This window comes from Canis aureus, chromosome 27 (genome assembly GCF_053574225.1).
Source record: "Canis aureus isolate CA01 chromosome 27, VMU_Caureus_v.1.0, whole genome shotgun sequence".
Lineage (NCBI taxonomy): Eukaryota > Metazoa > Chordata > Mammalia > Carnivora > Canidae > Canis > Canis aureus.
This window is the reverse complement of record NC_135637.1, coordinates 3,792,757-3,818,239: the sequence shown is the minus strand read 5'-3', so window position 1 is coordinate 3,818,239 and position 25,483 is coordinate 3,792,757. Positions and strand designations below refer to the sequence as shown.

The window sequence follows — 25,483 nt, the reverse complement described above, 5'->3', positions numbered from 1 at the left end:
TGGTTACGTGCTCAAATATGTGGTCCTTGACCTGTGGGAGCACAGACCCCTTTATGACCTGAAGGAAGTTTCAGATTCCAGCATCAAACCATGTACTTAAACACCCACATGGCACTGTCCCCGTGTGTTCTGTCAGCAACCCCCTTGCCATCTCCAACCCTCCGCATTGCCATCTGTTCCTTTGTCTCCCAAAGCCACCCCCCATCCTCCCACTGTCTCTGACACTCCCACCTCTGTCCCCCCATCTTCATTCCCATGTTTCTACCACCATCACCCTGACTCTGACCCCCTGCCTCAATTTTCATTTGCCCATGTCCCCACATGCCTGCTGCCGCGGTCTCCAGGGCACTATGCATGTCTTGTGCCCTAGGAGGCTGACCTCTGGGGCTGCATCACTTGACCTCCGTCCTTCTGGTTTTCTAGTTACTGTTCAGGTATCACAAAGGTCCAGAAGGAGGTAGGGTAGAAGGAGAGAGCAGCTCTGGAGAGACCTCCACTTGGGACCCCTCAACCCCACTGTTGCAAATCCTGATGCTGCCTGGTGCCTTGGGTTCACCACCCCGCCACACATCTAATGGCAGGTGGCACATGTTTCCTATTGGAACCCTGGCAGACTTGCAAACCTCATTCTGCCCATGACCTGTTTGCTTTTCTGGGGCCTCACCCATACTTTCCTGCTCAAGGAAATGGACATGGAGGCCAATCTCCAGACAGCAGGTGGCTGTCTCTCCTGGAGGGGGACAACCAGTGGGTTTGGAGACAGAGCCATGTTTACTCGCTGCAGGACCTCAGGCAAATCAAGGCTCCCTCCTCCGGGAAGCACCTCCATCTCACGTGTGAAGGGGACTCACCATGGGCAGGCACTGGGCCAGGAGCCCACTCCGGGGGATGCACCGGTGGTGGCTGACCTCATTCGGCATGATGCAGCACTGGCTTCTGCACTCAGTGTGGTCAGTGCAGTCATGCCCGTTGGGCTGGGGATGCAGAGCAGGAGCCTGGCACTTGCCCCCCACTCTCGCCTTGCCCCTACCTGTCGTGGCTCATCTTTTGACTCACCTTGCGCCAAGGTATACACTGTAGGAAAATAGTCTTGGGCTTGCAGAACATCTTCATGCTGTCATTGGTGGTGACACAGCAGTTGCTCTGGCACTCCGAATGCTCAGAGCAGGTGTGGCTATTGGGCTACCAGGAAATGGAGACCTGGTTCTCTCTACTAGCCACCCTCCCCCCTCCCAGGGTGGCTCTGGGCAGGAGGGCCCTCTCCCCTCCTCACCCTGGCCACCCTGCTCCAACACACCTTCTGCCAGGACAAGCACTTGAGGAAGATGGTCCTGGAAGTGCAGAATGTCCGCGGGTTCAGGCTATTGGTGACGCAGCAGTGGCTCTGGCACTCTGAGTGACCCTCGCAGGCTTCCCCAATCCCCTGCAAGGCCGAGCACCAGGTGATATATAGACCCAGCTTCCCTCCAGGGCGGCTCAATGTAAGAACACTGTCCCCTTCTCTCTGTGTTCCTTCAAGTTTCCTGGAATATTTCTCACCTGGTGGGTCAGATGGCTGGGCGAGCCAAAGGAAAGGGAGAGGAAGGGAGCTAACACGGTCTGTATCTTGTGAGCTACCTGGACAGGAGGGTAAACTGAGGTACAGAAGAAGAGTGAAGGAGGAGCAGGGCAGGAAGGAGACTGTCTCTCATGGCTTTACAGGCTCAGAGAGGGCAGGTGCCTCCTGGGGTCACAGAGCCAGCCCAGAGCTGTGTCTGGGGCCCCACCCCACCCCCTGGAGGCCACCTGCTCTCAAAGCCTTTGATCAAAGTTCTCAAACTTCTGGTGTCAAAATTCCTTTGCAAACTCAAAAAGTTACTAAGGGCCCCAAAACTGTTGTTGGTGTGGGTTCTACCTACTGAATTTTCCGGCATAGGCACTAACTCTGAGAGAAGCTTTGCATAAACTTACTTAAAAGTAGTATCCTCGTCCATTGTTGACATAAATAGCAACTTTTAAATGAAAAACAGGTGTATTTTCCAAAGCAAAACAAAATGTGCTGAGCACAGAGTGGTGCCATTGTACCCTGGGTACAGCACTTCCTACCTGCCTCCTCACAGGTCTGTTGCTGGAGGTGGGGGGCCCTGTAGCATGGGCAGGGGCCTCACACACTTGCCCATGCTCCAGGGGAGGGGGATGCAGGGCAGAGCCCTGAACACAGTCAGTAGCAGCCAATGGAGCTCAGGGGTCTCCCTACAGGGCTAGTGGGCCCAGGGCCCCAGAGCACATGGGGCTGCTGCCTCCTCGCGTTTTCACACAGGAAAAATTTGTTTGGTTTTGAAAATCTTAGTGCAATTGAAGCTGGGGAAGGCACTCAGGGATGGGGGTGAGGCGGCTTTGCGGTGAGAAGCGGCCAGAGGAGGAAGCTCAGCCCTGCGGCCAGACACCAGCTGCCCTGTTTGCAGTGCGGCCTCCAGCAGGCTGACCACCATGTGCAGCAGGGAGGTGAGGAGGGACAGCAGGACGGGCACTCCCATGTTGCCCACACCCCTCCCAGTAGAGACCCTTGCTCTGCTCCCACCCCACCTCCTCCACATGCCGTCTGGCCTGGATTTGGTGTTGGAGTCCTGGGCACCAGAATCAGGCGTTCTGGATACCCAGATGCCTGGGGAAGGGGATGTGCTCCCAGGTACCCTCTTTTCAAGAACCCAGATGAGACTCGGTGGATGGGGGGCATGCACCTGCAGGAAAGGAGCTGGGAGCCCCAGAGAGCCCGTGAGGGGGGCGCCTCCGCTGGTGCAACGCTGTGGGGTGTACACTTACCTTATGGGACAGGAACGGGATCCTGGTCCTCCAGGCCATGGATGTGGGCAGGAGGAGGAGCAGCAAGACCAGATGCCCAGCACACGCCATTGGGCTCACGGCTAGCCAGCGCCCCAGACAGCCAGCCCTGTCCCCACAGCCCTCGGGTGGACACCCACAACCTTCCCCCACCCCTGCCCAATCTTTCTCTTGCAAAATAGATTCCTTTTTTTTTTGCAAAATAAATTCTTAAAAATTAATAGATGGTATTTTCTAGAGCAGTTTTAAGTTTACAGAAAAATTGTGCAAAAAGCACGGTTAGGGCAGCCCTGGTGGCTCAGCGGTTTAGCGCCGCCTTCCGCCGGGGTGTGATCCTGGAGATCCGGGATCGATTCCCACGTCGGGCTCCCTGCATGGAGCCTGCTTCTCCCTCTGCCTGTGTCTCTCTCTCTCTCTCTCTCTCTCTCTCACACAATCTCTCTCTCTCTCTCTCTCTCTTTCTTTGTCTGTCATGAATAAATATTTATTTAAAATCTTAAAAAAAAAGGCACGGTGAGTTCCCATAGAGCCCACGCCCCCTGCCTATTTCCGTCATATTAACTCACGTGGGCGATTATTACAACCCCAAGGCCACTGCTGCCTAGGCTTGCTCCAGGTACTGGATGTTCTGTGTGTGGGACAAATGCCAGCACATTAGCACACAGAGTGTTGCACCTGTTCCTCCTGCCCACGACACCCTGGCAACCACGGATTGGGGGGCATCTTCTTTGGTCCCCAATGTCCTAGAGTTGATACCATCCAAATGCAGCCCTTCCAGACTAGACTGGCTTCCTGCACTCATCAATGCCCACTTAAGGTTCCTCCCTGTGTCTTCTATGGCTTGATAGCAAATCTCTATCATTGAATGGAAAATGAATTTTCAACATCCCTTTCTCCAGGAACTGATTTCTGAGTCTCTGAGTGAAACAGGAAGCTCTCTGGTGTTCGAGAGCACCCAGGGCCCCTGAGAGCCTCACTGCTGAGCTCCCTGCTCAGTCCAGCTCCTGTCTCCCCCACAGGTAGGCAGTACTTGCCCACAGTCGTGCTGTGTGAGGGCGGGGAGGGGCACCTGCAGGTTGGGGAAGTGGGCGCAGGTGACTCTCCTGTCCTGCATGTGGGTTAGGATCCCAGGTTAGCCTCAGATCGAAGCCTGAGCTGCACCCACCTGAAGGTGTTTGGCTGGTTGCCTGGTCATTCATAAAGCTGACAGTTTGGATCTCATTTTTGCCTCTCATTCTTTTATTTTTTTAAAATAAAGTGATATTGAGGCACCTGGGTGGCTCAGTCAGTGAAACACCTGACCCTTGGTTTTGGCTCAGGTCGTGATCTCAGGGTTGCAAGGTCGAGTTCTGTACCTATCTCCGCACTCAGCAGGGAGACTGCTTGGGGTTCTCCTTCTCCCTCAGCTCCTCCCCTGTGTGGCACAAGGGCACGCTCTCTCTCAATTAATTGAGGTGATAGTCACATAACATAAAGTCAACCATTTGAAAGTGAACAATTCAGGGTGCCTGGGTGGCTCAATCAGTGAAGTGTCTGCCTTCAGCTAAGGTCATGACCTCAGGGAGCCCCGCATCAGGCTGCCTGCTCAGTGGGGAGTCTGCTTCTCCCTCGGCCTCAGCCATTCCTTGACTCGTGCTCTCTCACATGCACACTCTCTGTCTCAAATACATATCTTTTTAAAATTTTTAAAAAGAGAATCAACAATTTAGTGGCATTTGGTGCTTTTTCTTTTTTTCTTTTTTAATAAATATTTTATTTATTCATGAAAGACACAGAGAGAGAGAGAGGCAGAAGGAGAAGCAGGCTCCATGCAGGGAGCCTGACATGGGACTCGATCCCGGGTCTCCAGGATCACACCCAGGGCTGAAGGTGGCGCTAAACTGCTGAGCCACCTGGGCTGCTGCCCCTTTTTTTTTTTTTTTTTTTTTTTTTTTGAGATTCACTTATTCACTTGGAGAGAGAGAGAGAGCAGGAGCACGGAGAGCAAGTGCAGGGAGGAGGAGAGGAGAAAGAGGGAGAGCATCCCAAGCAGACTCCCTGCTGAGTGTGGAGCCCAATGCGGGCAGAGCCAAAACTGAGTTGGATGCTTCACTGACTGAGCCCCCTAGGCACCTCCATGTAGTGCATTCTTAATGTTGCACAGCCACCTCCTCTATCTAGTTCCAGAGCATTCCATCATCCCATAGTACAACCTGGAGTCCATCAGCCTTCTCCCCCCATTCTTTCCAATACCTTCCAGAGGTCAGAGCCTTGGGAAGCGTTCTGACACTGATGCCTCAGAACCCCCACACGCTGTCTCCCAAAGCCCTGTGGTGCAGGACTGGGTGCCCCCCACAACTCAACTCTGAACCTCTACCCCAGGCCTATGCTCTCCCCGCCCCCTCGTCCACATTCCAGAACCTCTCCTGGAATTTGTCTTCCTGCACCCGTGGCAGGGCTCCCTTCAGGACTGCCAGCCCCCAAGTCAAGGCCCTGGAGTCTCAAACTCAGACCTTGGTGTGCCCATCCCAGGTTCCCTCATTCACTGTGGGGACTTGTGAGGGACAGCTGAGCCTTTCTGGACCCTGTTTCCCTGTCTATGAGGTGAGAGGTGGTGTCCCACTGGTGTGGTTTCCAGATGATTCCAGTGAAGCCATGCTCATTTTACCCCTTAGTTCGTTGCTGGGGTCACGTATGCTGCAAAGCACAGTGGCATTCTGTTTGCTAAGCTTCCCAGACTATTCAGGTCCTGAGGCCGGGATCACCCCCAACTGCAAGACAAGTTGTCCGCTGGGCTGGCCCGTACTCAGAAACACAGAATCCCCCTAGGAGAAAGGCAGACACACGGGGGCCTACATGCTCGGAGAGGACATAGATGGAGGAGGACAGCCTGGGAGCAGAGCAAGATGGTGGAGAGGGCACAGGGCTGCCCGGTGACGTCTTGATGGGGGCAGGCTCCAATGGATAGGAAGGTCATGAGGAGACTCTGGAGCCAGAGCCAGGCAGAGGTGCTGGGGTAGGGGAGCAAGCATCAGGGAGGGGGCCACGGTGACTCTGGTTTACCTCCCACTCATTTCACACCCACAGGAGCACTTGCTGGTCTGAACAACCAATGATAGCATCTTCCCCGGAGTGCTTACAATATGTGTCAGCACAGTATCATTTCTCCTCCACAAAAATATCCAGGAATTACCTGTTGCCAGTGTGAAATGCAAATTCCTGTAAGGACAAATTCAGCAACACAAGACATCTCAGAAAGGCAAGAGGAGGTTAGCACCATTTATAGTTTTCTTAGCAAAAATAGCAAGTCACAGGATACATCACCTGTCTGCGTTTTGGGTTTTCTATAATTTTATACTTCAATTTATCTGCAATAAACTGTGGCCCACACACAACAAAAGCACTGCTAGAGCATTTCATTCACAAGTTTGCTAATTGGTTTCAAAGGAGATGCAGTAGCATAAACTCTTGGCCTATTTGATCCGCAGTCGCTGAAGAATGACAAACACAGAGGAAGAGAGAAGAGAGAAGCCACTGGACCTGGCACAAACCATGGCATTAGTCTTTTACTTTTTACTTTTTCAAAAGAACTTCAAGGTCTATTTCAGTATGTGTTTGGTGATGGTGTTTAAATATTTTCCTCTCAAAAGAAGCAGCAGCAAAGAAGAGACACATCCGTGCTAGTGTGGGTCCCACCTGCTAGCAGGTTGATGTGAGTTTGGGGGTTCCCCACGCACTGCCCAGCATAGTGGATGGTGACCATGAGCAAGGCCTTCTGGGTGGCCTCAGGCCCAGATGTCATGGGGGATCCTGAGGCTGCCCACCTGTTGCTCCCACCAGCATTTCCCAGACTCCTAGGCCCCTGAGGTCAGGCTCTCATTCACACCATTCAGAAATAGCTCTTATATGAGGTCACCAAGTATCTCCATAGTGCACCCCGAGGCCCGCCTTTTGGTTCCAGAAGACTGAACATACAAACAGACGATGGCCAGACCATCCATGAAAGTGGAACTCTGACCACCAGACTACAGAAGCCAACCCGGGTTGGCTTCAGCCGGTTCGCTGGCCATGGTCTCTCAGCTGGCCCTGAATGACCAGCACTGGGCCAGTGGCTATGGCCTCCCCACCTCAGGACCAACCTGAGAAGCCAAATAAGTGCCCTAACCAATCATGTGGTACATCTACATCAGTCCTCTGGGGCTTCACTTATCCTACCACCAGTAGGGTAAGTTAACCGTAGACATTCATGCCTCCCTGTCCTGGAGGTGGGCCATCCAGATCAAGGTATGGGCAGGGCATTCCCCTCCTGGGGTGTAGACACATCAGTCCCTGTGTTGAGCTTACCTGCTGGGCGGCACCCCATTCTGCTGATGGGTAAGCCCCATGAGCCAGGGGCTGGAGGGACAGTGGGAAAGGCACAGGAACCCCTCTGCTCCCTCACTGTAGGTCAGAGCTCCCAGATGTCCCTCAGCACATGTTCTGGAGAAATAACACCAGACGATGGAGTCGGAGAAATGGTTTTGAAGATAAATGGTCAAATCCATAGCCATTGTATGAATTTTGAAAGTCTTATTTCCATATCATATCAAACCTAATGAATATAAGTATTATAACTATATAAAAGCTAAATCTGAATCACAACTTCAACATTTTAAAGTTTCAAACTGGGGCAGCACGGGTGGCTCAGCGGTTTAGTGCCGCCTGCAGCCCAGGGTGTCATCCTGGACACCCGGGATCGAGTCCCACATCGGGCTCCCTGAAGGGAGCCTGCTTCTCCCTCTGCCTGTGTCTCTGCCTCTCTCTCTCTCTCTCTCTCTCTCTCTGTGTGTGTCTCTCATGAATAAATTTAAAAAATCTTTTAAAAAAATAAAGTTTCAAACTGGGACGCCTGGGTGACTCAGCGGTTGAGCACCAGGGCGTGATCCTGGAGTCCCAGGATCGAGTCCCACACTGGGCTCCCTGCATGGAGCCTGCTTCTCCCTCTGCCTGTGTCTCTGCCTCTGTCTCTATCTCTCTCATGAATGGATGAATAAAATCTTTAAAAAATAAAAAAAGAGACTTTACAGTCTCAGACCTTTTCATGGGTTCTTGAAAAGTTCATAGACCAGTTTATAAAATGGGCCTGATGTGCCTGATCCGTCCCACAGTTCACATCCCACAGGAACACACTGTCCACACAGAGAAGCTCCAGCCCACCACTGTCCACAGCCAAGAGTGGGGAACCGTCTACGTGTCCAGGATGAAGGATGAACAAAACGGGGTCCATCCCTAGAATGGACTATGGTTCAGCCTCAGAAGGAAGGAACTTCTGACACCTGCCACGACCCAGACGAGCCCCAAGGACATGATGCTGAGGGAGGGAGCTGGTCATCAGCAGACACCACGTGACTCCACTGACCTGGGGGCCCCAGAGCCACAGGCAGACTCACAGACACGGGGTAGATGGTGGACACCAGGGTCTGGGTGGGGTCAGGCTTTAGTGGGGACAGAGCATCCTTCTGGAAAGATGAGAGAGTCCTGGAGGTGGACGGTGTTGGCAGCTGACAGAGGCGTGAATGCGCTTAACGCCCCTGAACCGCACACAATGCAATGGCTGCAATGGTCAAGTGCACATGTGTGTCTCAATACAGTGAATCACAGGCCACAGCCCTGGGGCCATGGTTGTTCCAAACTCGAAGAATGGGCACTCACGGCCCCCACTTATTTTGCTTTTTTTAAGATTTTATTTATTTGAGAGAGAAAGAGAGTGAGCTCGAGCAGCAGGGGGCAGGTAGAAGGAGAAGCAAACTCCCCACTGAGCAGGGAAGCTGACATGGGGCTTGATCCCAGGACCCTGAGATGGAAGGTAGGCACTTCACTGACTGAGCCACCCAGGCACCCCCATATAAGAGTATTTTAAAATAAGGGGAGTCAGGGGATCCCTGGGTGGCTCAGTGGTTTAGCGCCTGCCTTTGGTCCAGGGCGCGCAATCCTGGAGTCCTGGGATCGAGTCCAGCGTCGGGCTCCTGGCATGGAGCCTGCTTCTCCCTTCTCCTATGTCTCTGTCTCTGTCTCTCTCTCTCTCCCTATGTCTATCATGAATAAATAAATAAATCTTTAAAAAAAATAAGGGGAGTCAAATGAATAAGTAAAATATTTTTTTAAAAAATTAGGATTTTATTTATTTATTCATGAGAGACACACACAGAGAGGCAGAGACATAGGCAGAGGGAGACTCAGACTCTACGCAGGAAGCATGATGTGGGACTTGATCCCGAGACTCCGGGATCATGCCCTGAGCCAAAGGCAGATGCTCAACTGCTGAGCCACCCAGGCATTCCATAAATAAAATCTTTAAAAGAATATATTCTTGGGATCCCTGGGTGGCGCAGCGGTTTGGCGCCTGCCTTTGGCCCAGGGCGCGATCCTGGAGACCCGGGATCGAATCCCACGTCGGGCTCCCGGTGCATGGAGCCTGCTTCTCCCTCTGTCTGTGTCTCTGCCTCTCTCTCTCTCTCTCTCTCTGTGACTATCATAAATAAATTTTTAAAAAATTAAAAAAAAAGAATATATTCTTCTATGAATGGAGTCTCATTTCTTGGATATTTGTTAATCTCTCAGACCAGATATCTTTCCTTCCAAACCTCAATATCAGGTATGATTCCACAGTATTTTGATCTGGCAAATAAAATCTTGATGCCAAACCTTGCCAAAGATTGCAGATCCCAATAAATTACTCCCTGAACCATGACTATTATATTTTGAGCACAAACCCCTCCCTCTGGGGCCTTACCCACCCTGCCTCTTTCACTGCCTGAGAAAAGGTGGCATGGCCTTGACCAGGGCACTGGCCCCAGGGCAGGCAGCCTTGGCACACTTACACACAGAGAAGCAGGCCACACCGGTGAATGTGTGAGAGTGGACAGTTCTTGCAGGAAATCTCTCCCTTGCACTTGATAATTGCTCCTACCTTTTTTTTTTTTTTAAAGATTTTATTTATTTATTCATGAGAGACAGAGAAAAAGAGACAGAGACACAGGCAGAGGGAGAAGCAGGCTCCATGAAGGGAGCCTGATGAGGGACTTGAACCTGGCACCCCAGGATCACGACCTGAGCTGAAGGCGGAACTAAACCACCAAGTCACCCAGGCTGCCCCCACCTTTTTTAAAAAGGATTTTTATTTATTCATTCATGAGACACACAGAGAGAGAGGCAGAGACACAGGCAGAGGGAGAAGCAGGCTCCCCACAGGGAGCCCAACATGGGACTCAATCCCAGGACTCCAAGATCACGCCCTGAGCCTAAGGCAGATGCTCAACCACTGAGCCACCCAGGCGTCCCTGTTCTTACCTTTTTATCTTGGTTCCCAGCTGCTCCTCTGTGACCAGCCAAGCTGTAATTCCAGAAAAGACTCTAACCCCCAAGGGAGAACCAGGAGGCCCAAGGCCAAGGGAGCCCAGGGCATAGTGCCGAGGCATCACTGGAACATGTCCCACCGTCCTGTCCTGTCTCCATCCTGTCCCCACCTTCCACCCCATGAGAGTCGTCCACCATTCTTCAGGAGGGACCAAATGTAAGCAGGCATGTCCCCTGCACACAGGGGCCGGGGAAGCTGACCACAGCCAAGGCAGCAACTGGCTGGACAGCCAGCTCTGGGTCAGTGACCCCAGATCCCCCCACTTCCCCCTTTCCAAGTCAGGACCAGCCAAATATGCGCCCTAGCCAGTCAGGTGGGCTGCCCTCTACTTCCCTCTGGGCACAGCATCCCCACCTGTGGGTTCCCCGGTCCCACCTGGGGGCTGGCTCCCAAGCTCTGGATCAATGGTCTGTTTGTCTCAGGGGGTGGTCTTCACTCGTGTCTGCAGACACCATTCACTCGTCAGTACGTGTACCAACGTATTCCTTATCAACTAGGTGCTAGGCTCTGAGAGGAAAGGATTGTGCGTCCCCTGCCACCTGGGAGTGCTTGGTCCAGTTTGGGACATGGTTGTGTCAACAGATAGCTGATGCAGAATGAGGTACAAATCTGGAGGGCCATCTGTCGGTATTGTTTCTCGGGCCCTGTAGGTTGGCTGCGCGCAGGGTTGGTTCTTTCTCGGGTCCAAGTCCCCACAGGGTCCAAGTGGCTCTGCACCCCAGCCCAGAGCCCGGCAGCTGGGTGTGGAGGGAGCCCAGATGCCTGGGTTGCACATAGGCGCACTGGTGGAGACACAGGAGTCCCCTGGTCCAGGAGTCCAGGGGGCCCAGGGGGTCCTGGGGTCCAAACGTCCAGGGGCCCAGGGGGCTGAGGAAGTCCAGGGGTCCTGGGATCCAGAGGGTGCAGGGGTCCTGGGGGACCTGGGGTTCTGGGGTTCAGGGGGCCAGGGAGTTCAGGGGTCCTGGAGTCCAGAGGGTCCAGAGGTCCAGGGGGGTCCTGAGTTCCAGGGGATCCTGGAGTCCAGAAGGTCCAGGGTCTGGGGGTCCTGGGATCCAGGGGGCCCAAGGGGTCCAGAGGGTCCTGGGGTCCAGTGGGTCCAGGGGTCCAGGGGTCGAGGGACCCAGAGGATCCTGGGGTCCAGAGGTCCAGAGGGCCCAGGGAGTCCAGGGGGTCCTGGGGGGCCCCAGGGAATCCAGGGGGTCCAGGGGTTCAGGCAGTCCTGGTGTCCTGGTGTCCAGGGGGTCCAGGAGCAGGGACTGGGCACTGGGGATGGGTATGCAGCTGCTGTTCTGGGCAGGGAATGCTCTAAAGTCAGATTTTGATGTTTGCACAACCCTGGGAAGATACTAGAAACAATGAATTCCACTCCAAATGGAAAAATTATAAGGCATGTGAATCTGATATCAATAAAGGAAATCTATTCTTACTTTTTATTTTGAACTTTTACTTATAACTTGGTTGTTTTATATTGTTATTTATAGATATTTTTATTCGATTCTTGCCATAGAGTAATATTTCCTGTTAACCAAAGGTTTTAGAATTGAATAACTTAATTTTTTCATTTGTAAACTTCTCCACTTGAAAAACTATTGAGACTCAATCCTCCTAAGACTAATTTCTTTTTTTTTTAATTTTTAAAAAAAAATTTAAAAGATTTTATTTATTTATTCACGAGAGACACACAAAGAGAGAGAGGCAGAGACACAGGCAGAGGGAGAAGCAGGCTCCATGCAGGGAGCCCGACGCGGGACTCGATCCCGGGACTCCAGGATCACGCCCTCGGCCAAAGGCAGATGCTCAACTGCTGAGCCACCCAGGGATCCCAAGACTAATTTCTTTAACTTATTTTAAAGTATTATATGGGGCGCCTGGGTGGCTCAGTCCATTAAGCATCTGCCTTCAGCTCAGGTTGTGATCCCAGAGTCCTGGGATCAAGTCCAAGTTGGGCTCCCTGTTCAGTGGGGATGTGCTTCTTCCTCTGCCTCTGCTGCTCCCCCTGCTTGTGCTCTCTCCCTCTCAAATAAATAAATAAAATATCTTAAAAGTATTATGCAAATTATGAGTTTTAATGGACACTGGCTGTTCTTACAAATTCCTTGACTAAAGTCCACATTGGCTTTCTCCCAGCCTGGGGAGTTAGCATTAACTGTTTTCATTTTATTGCTTTCTTTCATTAAGCGGGAGGGTTTTCTGGTCCCCCCCCCACACACACACACACTTTTATTTTCTTAAGTAAGCTCTTTGCCCAGTGTGGGACTTGAACTCACAAGGATCAAGAGTCACACGCTCTACCAACTGAACCAGCCAGCCGCTCCCATTTGATTTCTTAATTTTCTTTCCAGCAGACTTCTGGATACCTCATAAATTCACTGTAAGTGCTTCGCGTCTCCAGAAGCCAATCAAACATAGACTGCACACTGAATGTGAGAGACTGCTTGTATGCTAGTAACTGGAACCTTCCCAGGGGCCCTTGAGCTCTCCTTGCATGACGTGCATTCCTAATGACACAGGGCAGGAAACCCATCTCAAGAACAGAAATCAATAAATTCTGGGACAAACGCGAGATTATCTAGCATACCTTTCCTTCTGAGAAAAGATGAGGAAGATGCACTGAGTATATGTAGAAGACAAAAATGCCTGTGCACGCTGCCAGGGTGGGGCCTCGCTGACAGGGAGCCAGGTAAGCTACGGAGTGCACACTCTTTGAGTCCACCTGTCTTCATCACTGGAATTTAAACATCTAACCCAGACTGTTTGGGCACCTTTCCTAAAGTCATCCTCCCTGGGACCCAACAAGCCATACTCACCTGCAGATTCAAGTCTTTGCTCAAATCAGAAAATTTGCTTCAATTATTCATCACTTCTTGTCTTCTCTTTCTCAAACCCTGTGTCCCAGGCTCCTGACTGCCCTGCGCACCCCAACTGTCCTCTCGCTCTGGCACCCACCTCTGTGCTCGGAGTCAGGGATGTTCCCTCCACTTGGCCTCCTGGAAGAGCTGTTCTCCTTCACCTTACATACCTGAATCTCGACTGGATCCAGAAGACTTTATAAAAGCCTCTATTGGTCAGGTCAGTGTGCCAGATGTTGAGTGAGGATGTGTGCCCCTCCTGGCTGTTGGGATCAGGCTGGTCACTGCACCAGATACACAGTGACCAGCCCCTGGCCAGTGGGAAAGCCATGTACCCTGTGCTCCTAAGGGGCACATACTCACCAGGCACCCCCTTCTAAGGCATAGAGACCCTCTCTGCCAACACCAACATCTGCAGGTCTGGGGACAGGGTCTCTGTCATCCCCAGGCCATAGGCAACAGGGAGCAGTGGCCCATCCCACCGCGCACCCAGGCAGCACCATGACCCTGTAGTCTGTACTTGCTGCCCCCTTTACCCAGCCCCTGGCACCACTAATCTGCTTTCCTCTCTATGGATTTGCCTATTTTGGATGTTTTATATAAGTGGACTCATACAACAGGTGGCCTTCAGGGACTAGCTTTTTCCACTAGCATAATGTTTTCTAGGTTCACCTATGTTGTAATATGGAACATATAAGGTACTTTATTCTATTTATTGCAGAGTTCTATTTCATTGTATGGATATACCATGTATTATTTATTCATTCATCAGTTGATAGACATTCAGGCTGTTTCCAATCTTTGTCATTATGTATAATGCTATGAACACTTATGTACAAGTTTCTGCATGAAAACATGTTTTCATTTCATTTCATTTCCACCTAAAGGTAGAATTGTGGATCCTGTGATAACTCTAGGTTCAAATCTTTTGATATACTGCCACACAGTTTTCCACAGTGGCTGTAGCATATCTACATTCCCATCAGATATAAGAAGAATGTGATTTTCCCACATCCTTTCCAACAATGTTGGATGTCTTTCCCAGTGGTATGTAGTGATATCTTCCTCCTGACTAATGATGTTGAGAGTTGTTTCATGTACTTATGGGCCATTTGTGTATCTTCTTTGGAAAAATTTCTATTTAGATACTTTGCCCTTTTTTTTTAACTTTGCCCATTTTTTAATCCATTATTCGTCATCATTATAAGAGGGTTGTTTTTTTAAGATACAAATCCTTATCATATATGTGATTTGCAAATATTTTCTCCCATTCTGTGGGTGTTTTCACTTTCTCAATGGCATCCTTCGAAGCACAGTTGTTAATTTTGGTGAAGTCCAGTTTATCTATTTTTTTGTTTATATCTTTGTTGTAATTTATAAGAATCCATTGCCAAATCTTTTTTTAAAAAGATTTTATTTATTTATTCATGAGAGACACATAGAGAGAGGCAGAGACATAGGCAGAGGCAGAAGCAGGTTCTTTGGGGAGCCCAATGCAGAACTCAATCCTGGGACTCCGGCATCATGCTCTAAGCCAAAGGCAGACACTCAACCACTGAGCCATTCAGGCGTCCCAACAAATACATATATATATATTTAATTTTATTTATCTATTCATGAGAGAGAGAGAGAAAGAGGCAGAGACACAGAGGGAGAAGCAGGCTCCATGCAGGGAGCTCAATGCGGGACTCCATCCCGGGACCCCAGGATCATGCCCCAGCCCAAAGGCAGGTGCCAAACTGTTGAGCCACCCAGGCATCCCCCAACCAAATCTTTTTTTTTTAATTTTTAAAAAGATTTTATTTATTTATTCATGAGAGATACAGAGAGAAGCAGAGACATAGGCAGAGGGAGAAGCAGGCTTCTTGCAGGGAGCCTGATACAGGACTAGATCTCAGGACCCCAGGATCACGACCTGAGCCAAAGGCAGACACTCAACCACTGAACCACCAAGGTGCCCTCCGTTTTCAAATCTAAGGCCACGAATGTTTACTCCCATGTTTTCTTCTAAGAGTTTTATGCTTTTAGTTCTTACATTTAGGTCCTTGATGCATTTTGAGTTAGTTTCTATATATGGTATGAGGTAGGGGGTCTAAGTTCATTCTTTTGCATGTGGAAACCCAAATTCCTAGGACTATTTGTTGAAAGACTACACTTTCCCCATTAAATTATTTTGGTACTTGTTAGAAATCAATTTGTTTTATTCTATTTTACATATTTATATTTCACTTCTTGGCTCTCAGTTCAATTCCATAGATCTGCATTTCTACCTTTATGTCAATGAGAGTGGAATTGCTAGATCCTACAGTAACTTGATTGATCTTGATTACTATAGCTTTGTAGTAAGGTTTGAACTTGGAAAGTATAAGTCTTCCACTTCTTTTTCTTTTTCAAGATTATTTTGGCAACTCCAGGTCCCTTGCATTTCCATATGAATTTTAGGATCAGTGTATCTATTTCTGCACCTGTAACTTTGATAGGGATTGTACTGAACCTGTAAATAAATTTGGATTTAGTAATCGATAATAGATTCTTGGAAATGACACCAGAGATGCAAGCAACAAAAGAAAACAATAGACAAACTGATCTTGTTGAAATTAAAGACTTTTGTGTCTCAAAGAACATGACCAAGACAGTGAAAAGATGGCCCACAATGGGAGAAAATAGTTGCAAATCATGTATTTGACAAGGGCCTCGTGTCCAGAATATATACAGAATTGTTACAAACCAACAACAAAAAGGCAAATCTAATTTTAAAATTGGCAAAAGATTAAGTAGAAATTTATCCAAACACATACCATTTCCCCCACTAGAATGGCAATGACTAAATGAGCAGAAACGAACAAGTGTTGACAAGGATGTGCAAGTACTGGAGCCCTGATACATTGCTGACTGGAACATAAAGTGGTTCAGCTGCTTGGAAAATGGTATAGGGGTTCCTCAAAAAGTGAAACACAGAATTACCATATGACCCAGAAACCCTACTCCTATACCCCCCAAGAATTGAAAATAGGTGTTCAAATACTTGTACACAAATGTTCATAACACCACAATAGCCAAAGATGGAAACACCCAAACATCTATCAAAAGATGAGTAAGTTGTGAAATAACCACTCACTGGAATTATTCTTCCACAAAAAGGAATTAAGTATTGATACATGCTACAACCTGGATGGACCTTGGAAACATTATGCCCAGTGATAGAACGCAGACACAAAATGAAAAATAGCATATGATTCCATTATATGAAATATACAAAAGAGATAAATCCGCAGAAAGGAGATTGGTGGTTGCCAATGCATGGGAGGAGGGGGAAACAGGGAGTTTATTTGCGAATGATATAAATATTTTATTTTTTTAAAAGATTTATTTATTTATTTATTTATTTATTTATTTATTTATTTATTTATTTATTTATGAGAGAGAGAGGCAGAGACACAGGCAGAGGGAGAAGCAGGCTCCATGCAAGGAGCCTGATGTGGGACTCGTCCCCGGGTCTCCAGGATCACACCCTGGGCTGCAGGCGGCGCTAAACCGCTGCGCCACCGGGGCTGCCCAGATATAAATATTTTAGAAGTAGATAACGATGGTTGCACAACAGTGTTTAATTGTCCATTAAACAATTGTTCGTTAAGACAGTTACTTAGAGGCTAAGTAAATTTCACCTAAATAAAGTAAGAAATTTGTCATTTTGTGAAATACTATGATGTCTGGGATTTGCTCCAAAATAATGAAATGGGGTGAATATATAACAAGGATTAATAAAAAAAACAACTTTGGTTGCAAAGAAAACACATGGACTGGAAGTGGCTAAAAGCAGAGTTGGGAGCCATAGCCAACTGGGTACACGCGAGGGTCGGACGCTCGGGCGGAGCAGGGGCTTGAACCGAGTAGCTCTGAGCATGTCCGGAGATCAAGCAAAGGGTTGTTTGGGCCAGGAAAGAGCCCCAGGGTTGCGGCAATCCCCGGGACGTGAAGGCGGGCAGGAATCAAGAACTGGCCTTCGGAAATCCCCTCGTAGACCTTAGACTAACTCGATGTCTTAAGCGTGTCGAAGGTCGATAAGCCGGGAAGTGTGTGCACGGGCCGCCCTTGGCGCTCAGACGCCGCTGGGGACGTCCTCCCACATCTCCAGGAGGCCCTCCGGGGCGCTCTCGGGGCGCGCTTCCCCCGCTCCGGCCCGCTCGGCTCCGCGCGCTCCGGGCCTCCCGGGCCGGCACCTGCCAGGTACGCCCCCGCGCACGCCGAGCCCTGAGTGGACCCCGGCGGGGGGGTGGGGCGGGGCGCGCCAGGCCACGCCCCGGGGCGGTGCCGCGGGGCTCCCCTGCCCGCGCCCCTAGCCCGCAGGGTGCGCGCCGCCTCCTGCCCCGGGCGGAGTTCCGGGCCATGGCGGCCGCGGAGCCCAAGCCCCCGGCGGGGGCGGACGCGGCCCGGCGCCTGGCCGGGGGCTGCTGGTCGGCTCTCTGGGACTACGAGACGCCCAAGGTGATCGTGGTGAAGAACCGGCGCCTGGGCGTCGTGTACCGCGCGGCACAGCTGCTCATCCTGCTCTACTTCGTGTGGTGGGTGTGGCTGGGCGGGGGCCGGGCCGGGGGCCGGGGGCCGGGGGCCTGGAGCAGCGGCGACCGGCGGGGCAGGGTCCCGGGTCGCCTCCAGAGCGGCCCTGCCCGTCCCGCAGGTACGTGTTCATCGTGCAGAAGAGCTACCAGGACAGCGAGACGGGCCCCGAGAGCTCCGTCATCACCAAGGTCAAGGGCATCACCTACTCCGAGCACAAAGTGTGGGATGTGGAGGAGTACGTGAAGCCCCCCGAGGTGCGCTCGCGCGCCCCGCGCGCCCCTGGGAAGGAGCGAGGGGTGACTGCGCGGCCCACCTTGGCCGACCATCCCCTCTTTCTGAGCCCAGGGAGGCAGCGTGTTCAGCATCATCACCAGGATTGAGGTCACAGCCTCCCAGACCCTCGGAAACTGCCCAGAGGTGAGGCTGGGAGGAGGGCCACGCTGGGGTGGACGGAGGGGACTCTGCCCAGGAGGTGTGGGGCTTCTGACCACGCGGGCTCCTCCCTAGAGTGTGAGGGTCAGCAACGCCACCTGTGACGTGGACGAGGACTGTGTGTCGGGGCAGCTGGACATGCTGGGAAACGGTTAGTGCGTGCTGGCCCTGGGGTGGGGCAGGGCCTCACCCCTCAGCCCCTGAGCCCACGTCTGCCCACAGGCCTGCGGACCGGGCGCTGTGTACCCTACTACCAAGGCTCAGCCAAGACCTGCGAAGTGTCTGGCTGGTGCCCAGTGGAAGATGGGGCCTCTGTCAGGTGTGCACACCCAGTGACCCCACCTCCCTGGGACCCAGTGGACACCCCAGCACGACTATTTTGCTCCTTTCTTACCTCAGTGACCAGAGCTGGGATGTGCTGGGGAGGGGGGCTGGGGCGGGAACCCTAAACACACCCAGTCTGTGCCTCCTCAGCCAATTTCTCGGCAAGATGGCCCCAAATTTCACCATCCTCATCAAGAACAGCATCCACTACCCTAAATTCCAGTTCTCCAAGTAAGAGCCACTAGGGTATGGTGACAACGGGCTAGGGATGGGAGCTACCTCCTGGGAATGTGGGGTGTGTGGGCACAGAGCTTCTGCTCCTCCCCCACCTGATGTTGTCCTCAGGGGCAACATAGAGCACCGCAAGGACGGCTACCTGAAACACTGCACATTCGATGAGGTCTCTGACCTCTACTGTCCCATCTTCAAGCTGGGCTTCATTGTGGAGCAAGCAGGGGAGAACTTCACGGAGCTGGCACATACGGTGAGGGGGCGGCAGAGGGGGAGTGGGTGAAGCAGCCCTCCGACCAGGTGCTGGTTCCTACTTGTAGACCAAGGGTCTGCCAACCTTGGCACTGTTCAGGCAGAGGAGAGAAACATGATCGGCCAACCCGATCGTGCAGGGTGTGCAGGGCTCCTGCTGAATTATTGACTCCTGCTCACACAGCTGGCCACTGGTGTCCCCTCATGCTTCAGAAGCAGAGGACACTCCCCCAGCACTCCTGGCTCAGCCCTGAGTTGCCCCAGGTACCCAGAGATGAGCACCCCATCTGAGTAGTCTCAGGGCAGGACCCCCTGGCTCTTGAGGGTCCTTCCCTAACACCCGTCTCTGTGCCCACTTCTTGGCAGGGTGGCGTCATTGGAGTCGTCATCAACTGGGACTGTGACCTGGACCTGCCGGCGTCAAAATGCAACCCCAAATACTCCTTCCGAAGGCTCGACCCCAAGCACGTCCCAGCCTCGTCTGGCTACAACTTCAGGTAACAGCCCTGCGAGGGCAGGGTCCTCACTGGCCCTGCTGCAGTAGCTCCAACATAACAGGGCCAGGGGCTGGTGGGGTCTTGCAGCTTCTCATCTCAGGTGATGAGTGGGCGCCCACCACCATGCTCCTCAGGGTCGTTCTTTTCCAGGTTTGCCAAATATTACAAGACAAACAACAGCACAACCCGCACACTCATCAAGGCCTATGGGATCCGCATTGATGTCATTGTGCATGGACAGGTAAAGCAGCCTGGGTTCCAGCAGGCCCAGAACTGAGCTGGCTTGTCCCATCTCCCACATTCTCCCTTGAGTCCCATGTGCCCCTGACCCCACAACCATCTAAGGCAGCCTCCCCTCCCAAGGCAGGGAAGTTCAGCCTGATTCCCACCATCATTAATCTGGCCACAGCACTGACTTCCATTGGAGTGGTAAGGAAATACATGCTGGGCATGGGGGTCTTTGTGGGGGTGGCTGGGAGGGTGTTGCCCTGGCCTTCACACGTGGGTCTTGCTGGCCCAGGGCTCCTTCCTGTGTGACTGGATCTTGCTGACGTTCATGAACAAAAACAAGGTGTACAGCCATAAGAAATTCGACAAGGTGTGCGCACCCAGACACTCCCCTGGTAGCTGGCCCGTGACTCTGGCTCTGGTTTTGGGCCAGGCCCCTCCCCCAGCCCCTCCCTGCCCTGCAGACCCCAGCCAGGCCTGCCAAGCTCTGGCTGTCCCGCCCCCACCCAAGCAGATGGTGGATACTCCTGAGCAGACCACTGGACCACAGCTGTGCGCCTCCGAGCCTCCCTGGCAGGACTCCACACTCGCAGATCCCCGAGGTCTGGCCCAGCTCTGAGCCCACCACACACTCTCCATCCTGCTGCTTGAGCAAGGCCCCACCTGGAGGGTCCCTGGTGTCTGCACTTCCCTGGTAACCCATGGAGACCAGGAACCCAAAGATCCCCGTGCAACCGAGTGATGCGCTGACAGAAATGGGTGGCACCCAGACCCTGGCCATGTCCCTAGGCCTGGAGAGAGGGGCAGATTTCTGCCTCCTTCTCCCCTGACTTCCTCTCAGGCCTCTTACCCCTCCCCACCCGGGCCCTTTGCTTGCTTCATGGCCAAGAAATCACACATCCAGAATCCAATAAACCTGTGACCAGAAGCTCTGGCCTCATTTTTTAGTAAAAGCATCTTGAGGCCCTGAATACAAACATGTAGTAGAGGATCCTTGCAGTGGGGGCAGTGGACGCCTCTGGCCCTGTCTCCCCAGCCCGGCACACAGGCATGTTTACCCCCACGTCCAGCCAGGTCATGGTAAGGTCAGCAGCAGGGCCAAGGGGCTGGGCTCAGTGCATGAACTCAGACTTGTCCCAGCGCCTACGGTTCAGTTAGCTTACCAGCCTCCTGGGGGCAGGAGTTATCACCCCAGACCCAAAACATGGGAAAGGATGGGGACTCTGGAGGAGGGAGGCCAGGGAGATGAGGAGAGTCATGCTAAGGCAAACACTGGCTCTTGCTTCAAATACCTGTACAAGCTTCCCAGGCCCCACTTAAAGCAGGGCCTGGGCAGGGCAGGAATTTAGTGCTGGTCAGGGGGATGGAGAAGGTGGGCCAGGTTGAAGAGGCATACATGTTGGCACCAGCTGGCCAGGCCTGCAGATAATTGGTCACCACACCCTCAGAGACCACAGCAGTCATTGCATTCAGCAACCCTGCTTGGTGCCTGCCTGGTCAAGCCCCCACTTGAGGGGCTGCCAGAACTTGGACGGCGGTTTCCTAGCAACAGGGATGGCAAGTACACAGTTCTGAGGCAGCATGGGTCATGCTTTGCACACATCACCTCAGCTGGGATCCTGTCACTTCCAAGGTCCAGTGAAGTCTCAGACCCTGCCCAGCCTGAGTCCCCAAGTTCAAGCGGCACTAGCAAGTGGCCAGAGCTAGCCCTTCCACCTGCCCACACCCAACCCGGCCAGCAATAACACATCTGAGAAGCCTCCGCCTGGCATCCTGTAGAGACCCTCCCATCCTTGAGGTGATAACTCCACGGTCATCCAAAGCCTGCAACATCCTAGGTGTCTGGCTTGCTGACATCCAGCTCTAGCTTTGGAGAAACTGGCTTTTCCAGTCAGGGCTGAACTGTGATTCAAGGACTGTGGCCAGGGTTCAGGTTTCCCATTCCCAAGCATGAGCGTGATCCTGGGGCCCACAGCTACCCCACCCCAAATGCCCGAGCCCTGCTGCAGGGACACAGGGTGCAGTGTCCAGGTCCCCAGCCCCACCCCCACCCCCTGGGACTTCCCTGGCTTTGCTTCCAGGAAGCCTAGTTAGTGCCCCTCCCCCACCACCTAGCCCTAATTTGATTCGATCTCCATCTGGGGGCTGATGCAGCCTCTGTCCACCTTCCAGCCAGTGTCAAGTTTCTCATGGCCACGGGGCCTAGACACACCCATGCACAGGACACAGGGGCCAATGCACCCAGCTGGACAGATGGTAGCTACTCTTCCTTCTATCCTTGTAGAGACAGACACCTTGCACACACACACGTAAAATTTTAAGAAACGTAAAATTCAAAGAGTAAAATGAGAGTTCCAAGTGTAGTGTAATACTGAGAAGTTGGGCAACAAGGGTAAATTTTTGGTGGATGCAGCGCCAACAGCAGCCTGGGGCTCACCCAGGGCTTCCCCTGGGGCTGCCCATTTGGGGCCTGAGCAAAGGACTCACTTAGCCTGCTTGTTGCCTTGCCAACTCCACTGTTCCTTTTCTGCTTCCAGTCTCATCTAGTTAAAAACGAAGCGTGGAGTTGGTCTTCTGGGGTTGACGAAACAACAGCGGAAGCAGATGCTCAGCAGTCTTCTTGGGGTCACTGAAGGGCAGACCCTCCCTCCCCCAGACCTGGGGCTCCTCCCCTTGCCCAGCCCCATCCACGGGGAGAGCACAGCATCAGGTCCCAGATCTATGGACCACTTGGCCTCTGGAGGCTGGGCTGGCCTCACCAGGGAAAGAGGGCTTGGACCAATCCCTAAGGCTGAGAAGCCAGAATGGAACTGCTCAACCCCCACAAAATTGCTGCTGTTGTGTTTCTCCTGTCTCTCCCCAGACACAGATCCCTCAGAGCTGAAGGAAAAAACTTGAAGTCTTCATGGAAAGAAATGTTTTCCTTAAACCCAGGTGCTAACACTTGATGACATTCAAGTCTGCAATAGATGGTGTGCACCTGCCTCCCCCACTGGGCCCTCTGGCTCCCTGCTAGTCTGGGAGCAGCGCTTGGACCTGGAGGGCACTTGTCACAGCATAGATGCATCAGAGGGTAGTGGTGCTGCAGACAAGGGGACTGCTCCTGTAGACCCTACTCTGTCCAGGAAGTTTCCAGACAAGAAGCCCAAGTCTCGGGAACTCATCGTGCGAAAAACATACGGGTCCCCACAGGTTTCAGTTCTGGAGTACCTGGAAATGGCCCAAATCCTGCTGACGTCAAGCCCCAGGACATGTTCTCCGTGGTAACAAGTGATCAGAAAACATGGGCCAGGGGCTGCAGACTCTCTAGACATCACTAGACCCACCTACCCTCAAGGACTCTGCACAGACAAGACAACCCCCCCCAACCCTGCCCCGCTGAAACAGCAGTGGAGAGGGTAGGAGGGCAGGGCTGCAGGGAGGACTGTTTATTCAGCAAGACAGTGGTGGGGCCCCTCCCTTGTCAGGCCTGACATGGGTGGCCTGACCACAGCTGGAGGCCCAGAGAACCCAGAGATGGAGCCGCTTCCTGCACTGGTTCGGTCAGGCCTCTCCGGAGCCATGTGACCTGCTCCCTGAAGCTCCCTGGGGCTTATTTTCCTTGGTGCTCCATCCCAGACAAGGTGACAAGTTTGGGAAGTCAGGGCAGAGAATGGGAATGCTGCTCACGGTGCTAGTGGCCCAGCTGAGGGTTCTTCTGCAGCAGCCACTCCAGGGTCTCTGTGAGGTAGGACATGCCATAGTGCTGGGCAATGTTCTGGAAGATTCCAATCTGCTCCATGAAGACCTGCAGAAATGACCCATCACAGTGAGACCTGGTTCCAGAGGAGGAACAGGGAAGCATGGCAGAGGCCCCATACGTAGAGAAAGAAGCAGATAAAGGAAAATGGTAAAGGGCTGCAGAGCTAGCTGGCTGTGGAGCCCCCACCTTGGTGTGGATGGTGAGGGTAAAGCCCCCGGCGCAGCTGCAGTACACAGGCATGTTGGTCTCCTTCACACCTCGGCACTTCAGGCAGATCTGCAATGAGGAGCAGTCCTGGTCAGGAGTCTCCCCAGCCTAGGCCAGTAACGGTAACAGCCAGCAGTGGTCAGCAGCTCAGCACTTTCACTTGACAGGCCCTCCCTGCTCTCTACCACCATGGCCTTTAGCTCAACTATGAATAAAATTCAAGATTTTGCAATAGGATTTATCCAAATGCGCTATTCGCTTCCTTCCTAACACCATCACTGAGGGTGCTGCATTCACTCTGCTCCCTCACCCCTGCTCCTCCCTTGGGCCTCCCCATTCCATCACACCCCCTCAGATCTCTGCTCAGATGTCTCCTCTCAGTGAGAATACCCCTGTGTCTCTCTCCCCCATCCCGTTCTCTTGACACTTATCATGACACACACTCTACCTTGCTTGCTATCCCCTCCCACTATGAGAAGTCCACATAGCCAGCACCTGGCCCCTGCAGGAACCCCAAAGACACTAGGAGAATGAATCACGAGGACAATGCCTGAACCAAGGGATGGTCACCTCAGAGGACTGGGTTGTGACTTGAGAAGTGTACAAACCATAGTTTCTCATGGGTGCAAACTACTTATTAAGAAGCCCTCTGGGGAAGCCCGGGTGGCTCAGCAGTTTAGTGCTGCCTTCGGCCCAGGCCAGGGCGTGATCCTAGAGACCCGGAATCGAGTCCAATGTCAGGGTGGAGCCCTGGACATGGAGGCCTGCTTCTCCCTCTGCCTTTGTCTCTGCCTCGCTCTCTGTGTGTCTCATGAGTAAATGGATAAAATCTTAAAAAAAAAAAAAAAAAAAAAAAAAGCCCTCTGCCCACTGGAGGGCAGGCCAGGTCCATCAGGCTCACCAGGTCCTGCAGAGTGAAGGCCATCAGTTTCTTCTGCAGGGCTTCCACCAGGGCCATCTCGATGACTGAGGTGTCATAGGCAACCTGACAGTTTGAGCAGAGCCACTGAGGCAGCACGGCCCCATCCTAGGCAGAGGAGGACAGGGCCAGGTCAGTCTTCTATTGTCCTCAAGGCCAGTGAGTGCCTTTTATGTCACAACTAGCAGAAGAAGCTCAACAGTGGGCGCGGCAGCACCTCCCACCCAATGCGAGCGCAAGAACCCAGCAACTGCCCACCTGCGAGAAGGCGAACTCTTTACACAGGTCCAGGTCCCGGCAGAAGTTACAGCTGCGGCAGATGACCTCAGGGAGCACGTAGGAACGGCAAGGGTCTCGGAACTGTGCCTCCTCCGAGAACTCGCCAACATCCACCAGACGAAGCAGATCCCGGTTCAATTTGTTCACCTGGTTTGTGATGTTCGTGTCCAGAGACAGAACCTTTGGAGAACAGAGCTTGTCAGGGATGGCCCCTTGGGCCTCCTTGCTCTGTCTGGACTGGAAAAGTCTGAGGTGAACTCCTGAAGCTGCAGTTCCTCAGCATCACCTCACCCCTGGCTTTTTCTGCTGCAAGTGTCAGAGGAGAGGTGTGGTAGCATCCACACCAGCAATTCCTCAGTGCAGAGCCCTCTGCACAGAGGCTTTACCCTGATCCCAAGTCCCAGTTCCAGGGGACCCTGGAGCATACCGACATGTTCTACCTGTCATTCCTACTGATTCCTTCCTCCTCAATGACGGCAGTCCTAAATCAACGGGACATCACATTCTCATTTGCAGAGTGTGTGATCTCAACCCCCAATGGTGGGGGGAGTCCCATGCCCGCCTAGAGAAGCCTCTTCTACCTCACGCTACAGCCTGTGTACCCGGTGCTGGGAAGCCTGGCTCTCGTGGTGGTGCTTACAGAGCCACAGATGAGAGGGGAAGGACTGTCCCTAAAGGAGAAGAAGGACAGGACAGACATCTTTCTGGCTCCCATAGTCAAATTAATGCCAAAAGCACCACAAAACTACAGAGCACTTAGAAGACATT

At 52.4% G+C, this 25,483-nt stretch overlaps 3 protein-coding genes and 1 long non-coding RNA gene across 24 annotated transcripts in view; 2 read left to right on the top strand and 2 right to left on the bottom strand.

Annotated features, from left to right (window-relative positions):
* LRCOL1 (leucine rich colipase like 1) overlaps positions 1-3,266 on the bottom strand; it is a 35,784-nt gene extending 32,518 nt beyond the window's left edge. Inside the window, exons 1-4 of one of the 3 annotated variants that reach the window (XM_077875160.1) lie at positions 2,803-3,266; positions 1,298-1,423; positions 1,057-1,182; positions 852-974 (exon numbers count right to left, since the gene is read on the bottom strand). In XM_077875160.1, coding sequence (XP_077731286.1) covers positions 852-974; positions 1,057-1,182; positions 1,298-1,423; positions 2,803-2,892 — 465 coding nt within the window. In that variant the 5' untranslated portion in view covers positions 2,893-3,266. Of the gene's footprint in view, positions 1-851; positions 975-1,056; positions 1,183-1,297; positions 1,424-2,802 lie in introns of those variants that run through there. The other 2 variants (XR_013366322.1, XR_013366321.1) reach the window with 2 other exon arrangements.
* A 5,264-nt stretch (positions 3,267-8,530) lies between these two features.
* Positions 8,531-17,226, top strand: LOC144299667 (uncharacterized). Of its 6 annotated transcripts, XR_013366318.1 has the most exons (7): positions 8,559-8,644; positions 10,149-10,351; positions 10,693-10,796; positions 12,538-12,566; positions 12,706-12,875; positions 13,092-13,264; positions 17,092-17,226. It is a non-coding gene; the product is annotated as an uncharacterized LOC144299667 (long non-coding RNA). The 6 variants fall into 6 exon arrangements; XR_013366313.1 differs by having other exon boundaries at positions 12,538-12,875; XR_013366314.1 differs by having other exon boundaries at positions 10,149-10,434; positions 12,538-12,875.
* Positions 17,227-17,403: 177 nt separating this feature from the next.
* Positions 17,404-23,758, top strand: P2RX2 (purinergic receptor P2X 2). Of its 8 annotated transcripts, none has more exons than XM_077875119.1 (12): positions 17,404-17,606; positions 17,723-17,858; positions 17,950-18,021; positions 18,112-18,187; positions 18,259-18,355; positions 18,511-18,591; positions 18,706-18,844; positions 19,210-19,340; positions 19,491-19,581; positions 19,704-19,769; positions 19,861-19,938; positions 20,083-20,496. In XM_077875119.1, the coding sequence occupies exons 1-12, from the start codon at positions 17,431-17,433 to the stop codon at positions 20,185-20,187; spliced, it is 1,248 nt and encodes a 415-aa protein (XP_077731245.1). In that variant the 5' UTR covers positions 17,404-17,430; the 3' UTR covers positions 20,188-20,496. The 8 variants fall into 8 exon arrangements, with proteins under 8 accessions (XP_077731245.1, XP_077731244.1, XP_077731243.1 ...); XM_077875118.1 differs by having other exon boundaries at positions 18,670-18,844; XM_077875117.1 differs by having other exon boundaries at positions 19,861-20,496.
* The window catches only part of POLE (DNA polymerase epsilon, catalytic subunit), a 51,979-nt gene continuing 48,410 nt past the window's right edge, over positions 21,915-25,483 (bottom strand). For 4 of the 7 annotated variants that reach the window (XM_077875106.1, XM_077875107.1, XM_077875112.1 and 1 more), the window contains 4 exons: positions 24,695-24,895; positions 24,419-24,544; positions 23,497-23,625; positions 21,915-23,355 (listed from right to left, as the gene is read on the bottom strand). In XM_077875106.1, the coding sequence (XP_077731232.1) occupies positions 23,242-23,355; positions 23,497-23,625; positions 24,419-24,544; positions 24,695-24,895 (570 nt within the window). In that variant the 3' untranslated portion in view covers positions 21,915-23,241. The remainder of the gene's footprint in view (positions 23,356-23,496; positions 23,626-24,418; positions 24,545-24,694; positions 24,896-25,483) is intronic. The other 3 variants (XM_077875108.1, XM_077875109.1, XM_077875111.1) reach the window with 2 other exon arrangements.